This window comes from Orcinus orca, chromosome 13 (assembly GCF_937001465.1).
Source record: "Orcinus orca chromosome 13, mOrcOrc1.1, whole genome shotgun sequence".
NCBI classification, from domain to species: domain Eukaryota; kingdom Metazoa; phylum Chordata; class Mammalia; order Artiodactyla; family Delphinidae; genus Orcinus; species Orcinus orca.
In genome coordinates, this window is record NC_064571.1 from 773,059 (window position 1) to 790,240 (window position 17,182).

Consider the following 17,182-nt stretch of genomic DNA (forward strand, 5'->3'; position numbering starts at 1 on the left):
TTTTGGAACTCCCGTGTTAAACTTCTTCATTATGTCCCACATGCCTCTCTTGTGAATTTTCCAACCTTTCCCCACTCCTATCAATAGGTTCAAACTCGTAGTAATGCACACTTCCCGTCACCACACACTCATCAAACACACGCAAGATTATCAAGGATTATATCCACCTAAGAGACAGGTATGGGCAACAATGCACCTATACTAGCAGTTAAAGAAACCCTTCTCAAAAAAGAGTGCTCGCCTGAGACTGTGATGGGAAAAGGCAGTCTCTCCAGGATAAGGAGGCTTCCAGACAACCGTGAGTCAAGTTCACACGCTAATTGTGGGAGGTTAGACCTGATTCAGAGAAGCCAGTTCATCAGGTGAAGTGAGAAATGGGGGACCTAGTTATCACTGCCAAGGGGAAAGGTCGTAACAAGTAGTGAAGAGCACACAGCTAGCCAAGGGATTCCAGGAGCCCAGTTCTCTCTCAGAGTACGAGCTCACCAACATGTTGGAACCCACGAAGTTCCCCAGCCCAAGGCCTTAACCACTAAAGTGACGAGCTTCACCTGCTTCTGCTCATCTATGCGTCCCTCCCCACGAACACACACAATCACTCTCCTGTCCCTCTTCCACAGAGCCCGTCACTTTCACGTCTTTCAGGCAAAAACTGGCAAAGGGAAGTGAAAAAAAAAAGTACAACTCCTAAGAATTTGGTGCAACTTGAGTATTATTAAGCACGGAGCTAAACCACAGTACTTACAAACGTAAGGGTAGTGCACCGTGACACAGTGGGCGTGAGCTCACACTCCACTTACACACGTAAGGGCAGCGCACTGTGACACAGTGGGCGTGAGCTCACACTCCACTTACACACGTAAGGGCAGCGCACCGTGACACAGTGGGCATGAGCTCACACTCCCCAGCACAGGATCAACACATCACAGACACTCCAAAAACAAAGAGTGGTGTGTTACAGCAGGTGCAAGAACAGCACAAAGCTACAAACCAGCACCTAAAGTACCCAGGTTAGCAGGTTTTCTTTTGCTTGTTTTTAATCTAGTCATTGCTCTTAATAGTTTAAAAAATTTCAAGTTGTCAAACGTCTCAGCTGGTTGTCAGAACAGATGATGAGAAACCAAGAGCTTAATAATACTTTATTTATATTTGGAAGTATTTTATAATAAAGGTAACAAATAAAGATAATCAAGGTTTTCTCTAGCCAGAATATGTTCTAAGATTTTGACTTACAATTTGTTAATCTATATAGTTCTAAGAATGTCTTAGAATCTAATATAGATAAAATAGGTCTTACCTGTTTTTTTAAGCTATCATTCAATTCTTTCAATGCATCAAAAGAGGACCTTAGCCTCCTGCTTTCTTTATTTCTTTCCTTAAGAACTTCAGTTAAGCGCTCAACTTCTGCATCATGTTGCTAGGAGGGAAAAAGTACAGATTCTATGTCACTAATGCCACTGAACATAAATTAATTAAAAATTAAAACTCCTTGAATCACATGGACTTTAATCAGTGTATTTAAGCATAACGACTAATAATGCAAATGATTTATAAAAACTGTATAATCAACCAAACTAATAACAAAGCATTAAAAGCATATGTTAAATACCTATTAAAACATATTACACAAATTAATTAGCAATAAGGCTACTTTCTGTTTCTGCTCAGAAAAATCCACAACAGAAACACACTGAAATAATTTCTATTTGACATCATGGAATGATAAAACAATGAAGGATTTCTGATCCTTTTCAGAGACTAGTTAATTATTCATAGCTTTGTGAATTAAAATTTAAGGTTTAAATTACCCTTGTGGAGTAGAAGTAATATTCCACAGAACAAACTAATTTCTTGTTCTCATAAATTAGCTAAAATTGTACATCTCAAGAAACTTAAATACATAATAAAATTTCCTGAGACCCAAACTATTCGACTTTCCTTAACCAGTTTTATAAATGATTAAAATCAATTTCCCCTCTAATTCCATTTAAATGAGAGCACTTTTAGATTTAAATTGTGAATACTTATATAGTTTCTTTCACCTTTTACTCTCAAATTTATGCGTAATGTATTAAAACAAGCAAGTTTCCACAGGAAATCAAGAAACTGAGTTAATTTCCTTCTTTCAAGTAATCATCTAGTTCCCATTAAAATAAAGCAGTTAGCTTTATACTTATTACAAGTAGCATACAAATCCAAAGAGCAAAATATCAAGGCTAAAACTGGATGGAGAGCGCTGAGAATCCAAGCATTCATTCTTTTGCCCTGTTTAAAAATCCAAGCTTGTGAAAAAAATTAGCTTTATGCAACTTTATTACATTAAATGACTCCTTAAATAACTTAGGATATGGTCACATATACTATATGTATTTTAAAAATTAGATTAACATTCTCACTGTACAAATCTTCCACCTCCAGAAGAGATTAAAAATGTATGACGTGGGTTCCATTTCCAGAGGGATAAGCCCCACTGCACTCTGCCTCTCTTACCGATTACAACTAATTACAACTAAAAACCGTACACAAAACACAAAAAGCAACTACCTAAGGAATGTCAAAGGGAAACAAAAGCAGGGAATAGTAGAAAGGAGGGAAAACCTGGAGAAGAAACCATCAAGGGGCTGAAGTTTCCTGGGTTTCGTTTTCCCTTGCAGTCTTGCCCCAGGGCAGGCCCCAGACACTGCTAATTGGAGAGAAACTGCTTTTCAGGGCTGGGAAACCAGGAAGAGGGGACCCCAGGAGCCAAGGACTGTGCTCAAATCTGGATCAGCCCTGAGCCGGCGAAAGCAGCAGAGCAAAGGGGCAGAGACAGGAGTTCAGTTTAAAAACAGCCCCACTGTGTGTAGGCACCTTAAAGACCCAGAGCATCACAGCAAAGGCTGAGAACCCCCAGCGGTGCCTGCATGACAGGCTCCAGAGCAACAGCACAGGCTTAGGAAACCGAGCGAGGGGGGCACAGCCCACACGGTGAGAAAACACTCAGCCTCAACCCACTGGGCTCACTGCTTCAGAAATGAACACATACAACCAACATTCTCCAGAGTGTTATGAAAGGATCCAGAATCTATACAAAATTAATAATATCCAAAAGGTCCCAAAGACAATCCCAAACTCACCGCACATACAAAAAACCAGAAGAATGTGATTAGGTTTCAAGAAAAATGCCAACCCTCAGGTGATCTAGAGTGGCATTTTTAACTGAATTCCAAATGCCAATGAATGCAAATGGAAAGACAGAAATTCTCATGAGAAAAATTGAAAATAACTGGAAAATGTAGAACTTTAAAATGCCAGAAATAAAACAATTCTCTAGACAAGATCAACTGCAACATGGAAATGAAAGAAGAAGCTGTGATCCCGTGATCAAATCTGAAGGGTGCACAAGAAAAGGACTGGAGAGAGGAACAGACTCAGAAACCTGCGGGGTGACAGCAAAGTGGGAGGGGGGGAGGGTGCTTGCTGGGGGGTGCGGGGAGGTCGGGGGGGGACGGATAGCTACGAGGAGCACGTGGGAACCCTGGGGGCCGGGACTACTCTTTTTCTTGATCATGGCGCCCATCGCGAGACTGCATGCACTTTCAAAACAAATAGTAAATTCTCCTCTATATAAGTTGCACGTATAGTAACCCATCTCTCGATAGGAAACAAAGAACAATACCGTACAACCTACCTGACAGTCTCGATAAAAATATTTAATCTGAATATAAACATTAGGAAACAATCAGGCAAATACAGAATAAGACACACTCTTTAAGACTACAGGCCAAAAGCTTTCAAAGAAAAGCCTCAGAAAAAGCAAAAATGGTGACGTGGATTGCTCTAGATGCAGAGAAACCAATGAGATTTGCCTGCGTTTTGTCTAGTTCCTTGATCAGAGAACAAAACAAAAAGCAATAAAAGACAATTTGGGGACCCACTGGGAAAGTGAGCGTGGACTGTGAATGTATTTTAAGTTAAATTATATAACTGGCATGCATTTCCTGTTCAACGGTGGTGTGGAGAGCACCCTCATTTCTGAGGCAATTCACTGCACGGAAGAAGGACTTAGGCTGCTGGGTCTTGATGTTTGCAACCCACCTTCAACTGGTCCAGGAAAAATGTGAGGGCGGGAAGGCTGAGCAAATGTGCAAATGCGAACGAGCAGGGAGCCCAAACCAGAGGAGGAGGGCCCTGCCCGCTGAAGTCAGCGCCATGCGCTCACCTCCTTCAGGGTCTGGAACCTTGTGAGAACCTCTTCTTTGACACCTTTAATTTTATTCAAGGCACTTTCATGTCTGAAAAGCAGCTCTTCTCTCTCAGCCAGAAAACGTTCTCGCTTTTGAAGCTCTTCAGCAAATTCCTGTTGTGCTGCAGTTCCACACTGCATAGAAAGGGCAGAGTTTAGTGTTTTTCAGAAGCACACGTACCAGCGGTACAAGTGAGTCTCATTCATTGAGATGGCAGCTCAATCGAACGGCGTTTCGGACGCATGGGAACCAAGTGAGCGCAGATGCAGCAACAACCAGACCGGCATGCAGGTAACCCTGTACTTTGCAGGATCCACCAGTGAGATTCCACTGCGAGGACTCGAGAGAATTTGGGGTGCAAGCAAGGTGAGCACCGCGGAGCTCCCCGCGCCCGCCGGGATGCCCGCCACCCCTCCCCTTCCCATTGCCTGGGATGCCCTCCAGCCACCTTCCCTGCCCCGACGCCAGCTGAGCTCCCCTGGAGAAAGCCTCATACCCGAAGAGGCACTCCCGTGCGGCCCAGAGATCCTCTCCCACCTCCCCGCATTCCCCACGGTGCCTATGCAAACCTTCTCCACCCTCCACCCCGAATCCATCACCTCCTCCAGCCTCTGTGCAGGCAGCCGGTCTCTGCCTTCACGGGAGAACAGAAGACAGCGCGAGGACGCAGCCTTACAAAGGGAGGCCGGCCTCCCACTGCCTCTGCCTCCTGGGGAGACTGCTGCCACTCAGTGCTCTATTATTTCCAACACTCCCATCGCATCAGAAATGAAATCTCTCTGGATCCCACCCACTGGCCTCCCCTCCTCACAAACTTCTTTAAAATGTTGTCTATGTTTGCTGAGCCCTCTTGACATCCCAGTCACTCCTCGATGTACTGATACTTTCATCTGGCCTCAATCCACGTCCCCTACTGAACCAGCTGCCCAATCACTGAACCCGCAGGTCCCGCTCCAGCCCTGGTTTCACGCATCGCACACTCTGGTCCCCTCCTTCCCCGCCTCCCTGACACCACCTCCTCCGGGTCCCCTTTCCCCGCCACACTGCTGCTCCTCAAGACTGGGGATTAAGCTGCTTTCTTCCTCCATACTTTCTCTGCTTGGTTCCATCCACCCACGGGCTAAAAGCACTGCGCACGCAACTCACTGTTTCCAAACTGCGGTGCTCAGCTCTTTCTCCCAAGCTCCAGACTCAAGTCCACACTGCCTACTAACATCTCCACCTGTGTGCTTTCAGGTGGCACAAAATACTCATGTCCAAAATTGAAATCAATTAGCCATCAGGGGAATGCAAATCAAAACCACGAGACAGCACTTCACATCCACTAGGATGGCTAGAATCAAAAAGACAGAGAAAAACTGGAACCCCTGTGCAGCACTGGTGGGATGTAAAATGGTGCAGTCGTTTTGGAAAACAGTTTGACAGGTCCTCAAAAAGTGAGACATGGGCTTCCCTGGTGGCGCATGGTTGAGAGTCCGCCTGCCGATGCAGGGGACGCGGGTCCGTGCCCCGGTCCGGGAGGATCCCACATGCCGCGGAGCGGCTGGGCCCGTGAGCCATGGCTGCTGAGCCTGTGCTCCGCAACGGGAGAGTCCACAACAGTGAGAGGCCCGCGTACCGCAAAAAAAAAAAAAAAATATATATATATATATATGTGTGTGTATATATATATATATATACACACACATATATTTCCAACTAGAAGAATTTCAAACAGAAATTGTCATTACATATACTTCTGCTTCCTTCTGTACTCCCACATAGTGGATGCTTGAGAAAGACGTGAATTACATCCTTTAGAGACAAAGAAGATAAAGGCCACTGTTCTGAACTGAATTCTGGTGAGAGCTGACAGGAGAACTTTTTACATATAGGTATTTAAAACAATGAATCTAGAACACCTACTTCAAAAAGCATACTTTACTAGCAAATTCTGTTTTATTTCTTCAGTAAGGATGGGATGGAAATAAACACTTAACTAACACAAAACGAAACAACTGTGTTCGTGTTTCCTCAATGTTCGGCGCTGACAACATCAACATTTCCGGACCCTCGGTTCGGCCTGAGGGCTCACCTGCAGTTTCTGGTGTATCTGGAGTAACTCATCGTAGATCTGGTTGACCTGACGTGGAAGCACACCCTGCTTGTTTGAGGCTCTGGACGCTGGGGAGCTGACACGTTTCAAAGGAGACTCACTAGCGTCACTGCAACAGTCAGTCCAGTTCCTTGAATCTGAGGCCAAATTAGTTGGTTCAGCAACTGCTAAGAAAATTAAACTTAAATTAAAAACTTAATTTACAGTTTTAAGTATCCTCATAGTACTGTTACAAAGTTTCAAGGACTATATGCAGAGAGAAAGAATGATACAGCCAACAGTGAACATTTAGAAAATTCGCATGAAGGCCACACAGGAATCCTCTGTAAATCTGAGATTACTCCAAAAATGAGTGCGCGAAAGCACTTATGGATTAACTACCTAGGCCAAGAAATGGAAAGTTACCTCAGAAACTCCGGAGCACATTCCCTTCTCTCCCTTACACCAAATTAACCGCTAACCCAAATACAGTGCTCATCATTGTTTCACTTCTTTTTAATTTTTACTACTTATGTTTAAAAAATTATTTGTTTTGCCTGTCTTTAAACTTTATATAACGTCTGTAGTTAAATAATCATATAATTACACAACCTCTATAACCTCCCCCGTTAAATAACGCGTTCCTGTATTAACGATGGCGGCAGGTTCACCACCCTCCACTGCTTCACCTGTGCTGTGTTTTTTGCACACGGACACCTGAGCAGTGCTGCCTGCACAGAGGCCAGGCGGCCCTGCACCTGGCTCCTGGCGCCCACGGTGAGCACTCCCCTAGGGCAAACGATCAGCAGCAACGCTGCAGGGTTGCCGGGTACACGTGCAGAGTCAACTGCACGGTGCCCAAAGCTAACCAGCTCCCCTGACAGCAGTGGAGGGCGAGGTCCTCCTGCTTAGCTCCTCGCCGGCACTGAGCTATCAGAACTCACGCTCTGCTAATCCTGAGCACAGCGGTTTTCCCTTGCATTGGCCTCCAGCTGGGGCAGCGCCCCGGCTTTAAGAAGGGCTCTCCCACAGTACTCCCCGTCTTGGACAGACTGGGGAGCCAAGACAAAAAGTAGGAACATTTAAAAAGGAAAACGTCTCCCTTCCCTCACTCAGCAGACGCCCTTCAAGGGGAGACACCCTCTTCGGGCTCCCGTCCCCCCAGCACCGGCCTGAAGACTCCTTAGTTCTGTCAGCCTTTACACACACTCCGCACTTGTTCAGTGGTCATCCGTGGGAAAATCCACCGCACAGCAGGAAACACAAGCCGGCAGTATTCTTCATGCTCCTCGCACACTGAGACGAATGATGAAGAGGACGGAGCAGCGAGTGTCCTGTGTGTGCGGGAGACGCAGAGGCTCCCAGGGGCAGTTGGGTCCTGCAGCCAAGAGGGGAGGGCACCACCCCAGCTGCCTCTTTTCCTGAAATCCTGGCAAAACTAGGATAGGCAGCCAGGTACACAGAGAGCAACTACTGGCTCAGGGGCAAAGGAAGCCAGACCTCAAGTGATCTGGACTATTTTCCTAAAATGTTTAAGGAATAGCCACCTACTACCATAATTTTACTCACTTCCTAACAAATACTGACATGAAAAAGAACTGAAGAAATTATAAAAATATTCAGTTGATTATTAAGCGCTTTTGATAAACTTTGAGAGTGTACAAATTCTACTGGAAAATCATGAAGTTTATTTTTTCTTCTCCTTTAGCTTAATGACAAGCGCAGTAACAAGCTCATGGCTTACAAAAATCCAGGACACAGAAATACAGACCCCTGAGAACCAGGGTTATTACTATGGGGTAAGCTTTATGTGCCCTACTCGACAGAGTTACTGTTTAAATGACTGTTCCAAAATGAGTATTTCTCTTACCTTTGTTTATCTGTTTAAAAGACTGCTTGTTTATTTCGGAGGTACTAACCCTATGATCATTCCCAATGAACTCTTCTTCTGTTTCCCGTTGTTTTAAATCTTGAAAAGAATCCAGTTCCTCATCTAGGCTTTAAAAAAAATTCTATCACAGCATTCTGGAAGATTTCTATAGCATTTAAAGCAGGTGAGACTGCTTTTCAAATATTAACAGCGTAACAACTGTGAAAAACGTTAACAAGTAAACATGTTTAAAAAAGCAAAAGGAAAAAATGTAAAGTACCAATCACTGATGCTGAAAACTCACTACAAAGATCCTTCTACACATTCAAACAGGCTCAACTGCAAAGTGCACACCCTGTGGATGCCCCACACTCCTCCTTCTGACCCTGGATGCTGCTGTGCGGCAGATCTGACAGGCACTGCTTTCTCTAATTGTAGCTAAGAGAAATAGTGTTGAAGGTGAGAAAACGGAACCCTGAAGTTCAATTAACTGACAGGTGACATAACCAGCAAAAGGTGAAGCAGAACTAGAATCCCAGGTATTCCCTCCAAAAAGATCATCTGAACGTTGACATTTCCAGACCAGTGCTGTTCAAAGAGAATATACTGCAAGTCACAAAAGATAATTTAAAATTTGGGGCAATTCCCTGGCAGTCCAGTGGTTAAGACTCTGAGCTCTCACTGCCAACAGCCCGGGGTTCAATCCCCAGTCGGGGAACTAAGATCTCGCAAGCCCCTCGGTGCCGCAAGAAGAAAAAACAAAATTCTAACAGCCACATTGAAAACATAAAGAGACATGAAATTTTAACAATATGCTATATTTAACCCAGTATATCTAAAACACTGTCATTTTAACATACAATCGATATATATATATATATATATATATTTTTTTTTTTTTTTGCGGTACGCGGGCCTCTCAGTGCTGTGGCCTCTCCTGTTGCGGAGCACAGGCTCCGGACGCGCAGGCTCAGCGGCCATGGCTCACGGGCCCAGCCGCTCCGCGGCATGTGGGATCTTCCCGAATCGGGGCACGAACCCGCGTCCCCTGCATCAGCAGGCGTACTCTCAACCACTGCGCCACAAGGGAAGCCCAATCAATATTTTAAAATAAGACATTTTACATTCTTTTATCCATCTTTAAAATCAGCTGTGTATTTTATACTCACAGCACATCTCAATTCAGACCAGCCCCATCTCAAGAATTCAACAGACACCTGCAGCCTGTGCTGGGCAGCTCTACGACTCCACCCTAGATCACAACTAGGGACTGTGGAAAAACTGTCCAATGTTAGAAACATTCACAGTCCACAAGCTTCAACTTGTAACTTGAAATTACACCCAGACTGCTTACCTTAAAGATGATAAAACCATCAGTTAAATATATGAAAATAATTTCCATGAATTCATAATTAACTTCCAGCAATTTTCTCTTTCCTTCCTCTATATTCGATCAACCCCATGTCCAAATCTTGACTCCAGATCAACTAGGTGACTTTGTGAGCGCCAAAGGAAACAGCAGTAACAGTAATGATGATAAACAGCGGTGCATCTGAGTGCTTCTCTACATACTGAACACTGTTCTAAGTCCTTTACATGGATTAATTCGTTTAATCAGAGAATGAAGCAATTCAAGCTCCAAAATATCGATCACGTTAACAGATACTTTAGGCACAACTTTCTTTTTTTCTCTCCACAATACCCCAACGTTTCATTTTGTATACATACATATCTTTATGGTTTAACGTTATTTCAAAATGTCTGCTCCCTCTCCATACCTAAGCACTTCCTTCTGCCACATATTTTTGGCATTAACAGTATTCAACTTAGAACTTTATTTCACCTTAGCTTCCATTGTTTTTACAGTGGTTTTATCCAGAGTAAAATCTCTTCTGCAAAACTGCTGACCCCTCACAGCCCAGCACCACATCATACATATACTGTAGGCATTGATACCAGCTCCCTGGGCTGACTTCTTCCATCTCTCTCTCTGCTACCTGGAACACAGTGCTCACCACACCAGGAGACACACGACACCGACTGAGTTAATACCGCCGCCTAACAAACTTATACTCATTTTTACCCTAATTCCTTATTTAATTAAAAAAAACAGGGGGAGCTTCCCTGGTGGCGCAGTGGTTGAGAGTCCGCCTGCCGATGCATGGGACGCGGGTTCGTGCCCCAGTCCGGGAAGATCCCACATGCCGCGGAGCGGCTGGGCCCGTGAGCCATGGCCGCTGAGCCTGCGCGTCCGGAGCCTGTGCTCCGCAACGGGAGAGGCCGCAACCAAGAGCGAGAGGCCCGCGTACCACAAAAAAAAAAAAAGGGAGGTGGGGAGCAAGGTCTTCATTTGGGTCCTGGATGAAGAGCCATCTATCACACAGTGTAAGTAACTGCATTATGCCAGCAAACACGATGCTAGGTTTGTGCTTTTATCAAATTCTCAGTAACAATCACTCAGTTTCTCCAACCACTCAGCAGGCTCCTCTCAGAGAAAAGCAAACACACAGGCAGCCCCTGACCCTCTTTAGTTTCCCGAGATGCCCAGGGAGGCCCGAGCAGGACTCGGGCTACCTTGCCATCTGACGGTCCCACGCTTGAGGGCACCACGGGGGGATGCGGGGCCGCGCCTCCTCTCATCAGAGTAACATCTCAGCGACGGACCAGCTTCATCTCCACGTGAGCAGAAACCGAAGTCCTCTGTGAACAGGAAAGACGACTGCAGAGGCTGCTCACTAAGGTTAGATATCAACGACCTCATTCTCGACCCCGAAACGTAGGAGAACAAAGCTACGTACCGATTTCCTTCCTGTCTCCCTAATGCAGACTTCTAGAAAACAGGCATCAAGTCAGCTCTTCAAACAGCACTGACGTTCATCACCGCCCCCCACCCCCGCACGTGACGCCGTCAACGACGCGGGGAAGCAAGCAGAGCAGGTGCCTCTAACCCTGTTCTATGGGTCGGTACCTAAGGACCGCAGGCGGTAGGCGAACTCCCCGAACGTTCAGAATCCGCCCTCCTTCCACCTCGTCACGACATCCCGCCAGTGCCGAAACGTTCAACACTTTATTTCTCCCCTTTATGGACTTCAAGCATTAAACGCTGCGCAATAAACTACATCTCCTGCGGTGAAAAAAGGAGCGAGCGCCTCCCCAGCCGCGCGGACACCCGGCCCGCCGCCCTACCTGGGGTGCAGGGAGGCCGCCGTCGCCACTCCGCCACGTCCGGCCGCCGGCGCCCGGGCTGAAAGAGAGCGACGGAGCAGTCACCGGGGCGGGCCGGGCCGCCCGGCGCCCCCGCCCCGCACAACCGGCCTGATCCCGGGTCCCCAGCCCGGCGCAGCGCCCCCTCCCTGCCGCCCCGACACGCGCGCCGGGTCCGCGCACAGAGGCGGCCACCGCGGATCCACCAGGCCGGGCGCCCGCACCTTTCCGCTTGAAACCGGCTCGGACTCCCCGCTATGGGGCGGGACCGAGGCGGTTCCAACCCGCACGCAAGTCACAGCCGGGAACGCCTGCCACGCATCTACGCGCTGACGCGCACGGTCCCTCCCGCTCCCGATGCCCGCCGAAAGCACCCTCCTCACAAGTGCACGCACGCCGCCGCCGCCAGGGGCCCTCCCCCGAGCCCACGCTCCGACCCGCAGATCCGGCGACCCGCGGACTTGGCATGCGCCGACAGGCAGGGCAGGACCTCACCTCGGCGGGGCAGCCGCTCCATACGCCGTAGCGGCTTTTGAGGCGCTCCACCATCAGGTCCTGCCCGGGCGGCTTCACCACCCTCGGCTCCATGGCCGCGGCCGCCGTCGTCTCCCTGGCAACGGCGCGCGGCCGGGCGGGGCGGGCGCAGCGGATTTGCGCCGTGACGCACGGCGCGCCGCGCCGCCGACGTCTCCCCGACAAAAGCGCGGCCGCTGGCGCAGGTCCGTGCTCGCGGGCCGTGGGGGCGCGTTGCGGGCCGGTGCGCGGGTCTCTCCTGTTTTCCTTTCCTTCCCGAGGGTCGCGCCGAGGGGCAGCCCGCGCGGGTCCGTCTCATAAGCGCTCGAACCCATCGGAAGCAGCTGTGAGACACTAATCTTGGAGAAGTCGGTTTCGGCCAAAGCATCCGTTACCAAGCTTGTGAGTCCTCAGTTGTAATCTTTAGGGCGCCTCCGAGTGCCTCCCGCAGCCTGGAATCCCTCGGGAGGCGCCCGGAAACGTGACAGGCACCAGTGTCCCCGCCAGGCAGCCGCGCGCGAGGACCCGCATGCATCCACCCACCCACTCCCCGCCCCCCGCATACACACACACGCAAACACCCCCACACTCGGGAGGGTCGGGGCCGTCCGCCGCTCCCGGCACACGGACCCCACATGACCCTCGCACTACAGGCGGTCAGCAGGTGCTGTCCCAGGACTGCCTGTTTCCAAACCCCAAACGGCGCGACAGCCCCACTGCCTCACTACCCGAAATGAGGCGGCTCCGCTGGAAAGAACCCCGGAGGGCAGAAGGCACCGCCGGCAGTGGTTGGAATACGCAAAACGTGCTCTCCCGGGGTGCTCTGTGGTGCCACACGAGTAAGCTGATGAGAACGTGCCCCCTTTTTCTGTCGAACTTTTGACACTAGCCATTTCCAAGTAAGTTTTCAGTGTATACCCAACTGGAAAACAGTCCTCTCCTTGGGAGCTCTGGAAATTAGGTGGCAGTTTAAGTTTACGGATCTTTTATCTCCTTACTTTGGTTCCAGAATGAAAAAACAACTAGATGCACAAGTAATATTTTAAATGTCATGGCTGTTAACAATTGTCACTTTATTTTTGCTACAAAATTCACCAGAAAAAGGTACTGCAACAATCTAGTATAAACCAAATCTTTAACCAAAGAACATGGTATAGATAGACCTTTTTAAAATACTCATACTTTATCACAATAACTGCAAGGAAAAATTCAAGTTCTATCAGAACCAAATGCAGTTTGAGGTAGTAGAAACAGATGACAGGTTTTTTAAAAAGTCTAAATACTCAACTTACTTAAAATGTAAAAATTAATACCTTGGGAAGAGCACAGGAAGCTACATAACATTTTAAGGAAAGAAGGTACTCTGATAGCTATACAGGAGGTGCAAGAACTTATAGAAGAGCACTTTGGTTAAGTCTCTACCCTCTGGCTCTACCCACTCACAAGTGAATCTTTATTCATAAATGAGCACACCAATAGTGAAAATTACCAAATATATTCCAAATCTGAAATAAAAACTATCCAAGTCATGGTCCCTTTATCCAAACAGTAAGTATATCCATGCAGGAAGTCTGATATCTTAGAAGAAACTAAAATTGCATATATCATATTCCTTCAATAGTTTGAGGAGGTCTATTGCTTTTAACAAGATTAGTATTACTCCATTTTAATACAAATATGTCAGGAGTACATAAACACAAGTACACCTGAAATACACCAGTGTTTAAACTTTTATTTCACACCATGCAAGGTCAATTATAACACATTAAAAAGTGACAACAGCTATAAGCTGCAATTTTATATTTATACATTGGAAATGTCCATTTTCAAAAGCTGAACATAATTGCCATGTTGTCATAACAGCTAGGCTTCAATTCAACTGTTTATACAGGTAAAATCTACTATGAAAAACAATGATTTTATATCTGTCCACATTCTGTGATAACAATTCTTCGACTAACAGACCCTTCAGGAGAACCAAAGGATTCAATCTTTTTCACAGTATCCATGCCATCTTTAACAAACCCAAATACTACATGCTTAAAGTCCAAATGCTCTGCTTTTTTCAGTGTTATGAAAAATTGAGAATTATTGGTATCCTGGCCTCGATTGGCCATGGATAGTAAGCCAGGACTGGTATGTTTCACATCAAAATTTTCATCTTCAAATTTATCTCCATAAATGGACCGTCCTCCTGTTCCATCGTGTTTGGTGATATCTCCCCCCTGAAAAAAGATTTCAATTAACAGGAATCCCAAATAAAATGTTACAAATACACACAGAACTAACCACTAAAGGGTAGGTCCTCAACACCCAGCTTCTTTGAGAACGCAGTCTGAAAACTAAGAAACACCCACTTGTGAAAGAAGACAAACAATGAAAAGATCTTTTTCCCACCCTTGATTTCCAGCAGGTTCAAGGCATTAAAAATACGAACCGTTTTAGGCTGAAAGTTCTTGTGGGGACAGAAGCTGGGGCTGTGGAAATGCTAAAGAAGTCTAAAGAAAATCGTAAGTAAGGAGAAACACCCAAATTCCCCAAGTTGGTGTGCTGCACTTTTTCTAGACACCCATTGTGATGTACACTTAAGACTTACTTGGCAAACAAAATTTGGAATCACTCTGTGAAAAATGGAGTTCTTGAAACCAAAGCCCTTCTCTCCAGTGCACAGTGCTCTGAAGTTCTCAGCAGTTTGAGGAACAATGTTTGAAAATAATTCCATGGTTATACGTCCCAGAGGCTCATCATCTGCGCAAACATCAAAAAACACCACAGGATTTGTCTCCTTTGCTCTCGGTGATACCTGTTCTTCCTGGGGTTTCAATAAATTCTGTTGACATTCTTCAAATTTTTTCTTAAAACCATCAGCCATTTCTTTAGTTTTAAATCTCACTGCAAGCTGTTCCACTTTGGCTTCTCCATCTATTAAACAACAAACAACACAGTGACCTTTGTGTTATAATAACTGTTATAAATTGTTTTATGTATTTGTTATCCATTTTAGAAAAATCCCCAAACCAGAAAGTAGCATTTGAGTGTAGAGCTCACCAGCATAATCTGAGGCAGTCCAAACTAAAGCATTGTTGGAAACATTCAAGGGTTTCAGTTCCATTGTTTTGGTGATGACGTGGTTTGCACACACTTTGAGCACCTGGTCTCTTCTCATCAGGACCCGGTAGTAATTCTTCATCGTGTGCCAGAGGATCTTCATGTCTCCAACCCCACGCTCCTTCCACTGACTGGCCTCTCGATCCCACCTGTAAAGTTTGGCTCTCTCTTTAAATAAAATTTCTTCATCTTCTTCTCCAGATTTTACTTCTACCTGTGACAGGACATGAAATTATCTCTAAGATGCTGCTTATAAAATATTCCATAACAAATTCCAAGATCCAAATTCCTTAAGACACTGGCATGAACAGAATTTGAAAACAGTTAACATCCTAGGGTTACAAATACATCTGATTTGGATGAGGCAGGAAAAATCTGTCATTACACATTTTCCCCTTATGTAACATTCTTCCTCATTTTGGAAACTAAATACATTCTTTTACAAGAGAGGTTTCAAAAAAATGCTTGTTCTTAAATATTATCTACTGATTGAGGATGAAACTGATAAAAGTAATTTGCCTAAAACAACATTCTTGTCCAGAAAAAGTACAATTTACTTTTTATTGAAAGGACTGTGGCAAATATGAGATTAGATGTTGGTTAGGTTTTTTTTCTTTTGCCCCTAGAATTACGTTACTGAAAACAAACATGCAAAACTTAAGTTCTTCCCAAGGATTTCATATAGAATTTACCAAATAACATTTGTATGTAAATTTCTTTAAAAAGACTATTTGAGGGCTTCCCTGGTGGTGCAGTGGTTGAGAGTCCGCCTGCTGATGCAGGGGACACGGGTTCGTGCCCCGGTCCAGGAGGATCCCACATGCTGCAGAGCAGCTGGGCCCGTAAGCCGTGGCCGCTGAGCCTGCGTGTCCGGAGCCTGTGCTCCGCAACGGGAGAGGCCACAGCAGTGAGAGGCCCGCATACCGCCAAAAAAAAAAAAAAAAAAGACTATTTGAACTTAAAGGCTGAACTTCTAATAAAGAGCTTCCATTTGAAACGGTCAATGTTCTGAAAGAAATGCAAACAAGGCCAAGCCCTACAAATCAAGCCCATGTCAAGTTTTAAACTTAAAATGTGAAGTTATTAGTAAGGTTTTCACTCTTTAATATTTACCTCTGGTAATGACACTATTGGTTCAAAATGGATATCTTCATTATGAACTACCTCTTCATCACTACCATCTTCATCTTCGCCAACTTTACTGGTTGACTGTGCTCCGAACACAGCTGCTCCAGTGTTTGCCCACTGGAAATTTTTATCTGATGAATAAATTAGGATACTTAAACAGTGGTATCTATTTTAATAAGCTCTTAATCCCAGTTAGATTACTTTATGAATGAATCTAATTTCCAATGATGTAACATACTTCTAATAAAAATGTTTAAACTTGTACTATTCTGGCAGATTAAACTCATGTGGTGAGTACACAGGACTTTTAGTAACATTTATGTCTAGATATACAGATAGGGTCTAGGATCATCTGAGCCTTAGGTCTTCATGATACTGAACTACAGAAGAACTTTCCGTAATGAAGCAGGTTCTTAATTAAAAGTACATACTTTGAAACTCTGAAAACCCAGCTCAGCTCCAAAGGTAGTTCATTTCATAAAACATTCTATCACATGAAAAATATAACTTTTGAACCTAAAAATGTTCTCAAAGAAGCCAAATCTGCTACTTCCATATTAGCCGAAGCAGACTAAACATGTTTATAACTTCTCTACCTCAACTTCCTCCTAAGGTAACTAGAGCTGGAGCTTAAACTTCTTGGCCAGGTGGCACTGCAGCCTTGGGAGAAGCTGACCCCCACTGTCTTCAAGCAATACTAGGCTTAACTTAGTTAAGGGGTGAAAAGGCTCCCCACTCCCACGCAGAGGAACAAAGACTTTTACTCCCCCTCACAGGGAGAAGGTGAAAACTAAAAGCTTCTTCATCCGCATCTCGAATGTGAGGACCCAGCCTGCTAATACATTCCCCACTATCTTAGAGGAAAGAAACCTCTCAACTCTTCATCACTTGCTGACAAAATCACTGCTCTCTAAACCTACATCTGATGCAAAAACTCAGGAGAAGGCAAAAATGTCACGGATCAGTTAAAAACAGCACCCTGAAGAAAGAACAAAATTAGTGTCTAAAGCAGTAACTCCTAAGTGAGGTTTAATGGGGAGAAAAAAACAGGAAAAAAGA

General features: G+C 45.5%; 2 protein-coding genes across 17 annotated transcripts in view; both read right to left on the reverse strand.

Moving 5' to 3' along the window:
• Positions 1–12,119, reverse strand: part of CCDC138 (coiled-coil domain containing 138) — a 47,631-nt gene extending 35,512 nt beyond the window's left edge. For 2 of the 14 annotated variants that reach the window (XR_007470950.1, XM_049696164.1), the window contains exons 1-7: positions 11,870–12,103; positions 11,357–11,414; positions 10,745–10,870; positions 8,171–8,293; positions 6,301–6,488; positions 4,202–4,360; positions 1,298–1,417 (exon numbers count right to left, since the gene is read on the reverse strand). Coding sequence is in view for 11 of the 14 variants with exons in the window: in XM_049696164.1 (XP_049552121.1) it covers positions 1,298–1,417; positions 4,202–4,360; positions 6,301–6,488; positions 8,171–8,293; positions 10,745–10,870; positions 11,357–11,414; positions 11,870–11,962 (867 nt within the window). In the remaining 3 variants the exon portion in view is untranslated. Of the gene's footprint in view, positions 1–1,297; positions 1,418–4,201; positions 4,361–6,300; positions 6,489–8,170; positions 8,299–10,744; positions 10,871–11,356; positions 11,415–11,598; positions 11,691–11,869 lie in introns of those variants that run through there. The other 12 variants (XR_007470951.1, XM_049696169.1, XM_049696168.1 and 9 more) reach the window with 12 other exon arrangements.
• Positions 12,120–12,923: 804 nt separating this feature from the next.
• Positions 12,924–17,182, reverse strand: part of RGPD4 (RANBP2 like and GRIP domain containing 4) — a 54,136-nt gene continuing 49,877 nt past the window's right edge. For 2 of the 3 annotated variants that reach the window (XM_033401653.2, XM_049696162.1), the window contains 4 exons: positions 16,109–16,254; positions 14,936–15,209; positions 14,484–14,809; positions 13,600–14,112 (listed from right to left, as the gene is read on the reverse strand). In XM_033401653.2, coding sequence (XP_033257544.1) covers positions 13,807–14,112; positions 14,484–14,809; positions 14,936–15,209; positions 16,109–16,254 — 1,052 coding nt within the window. In that variant the 3' untranslated portion in view covers positions 13,600–13,806. Of the gene's footprint in view, positions 14,113–14,483; positions 14,810–14,935; positions 15,210–16,108; positions 16,255–17,182 lie in introns of all 3 variants that reach the window. The other variant, XM_033401654.2, reaches the window with a different exon arrangement.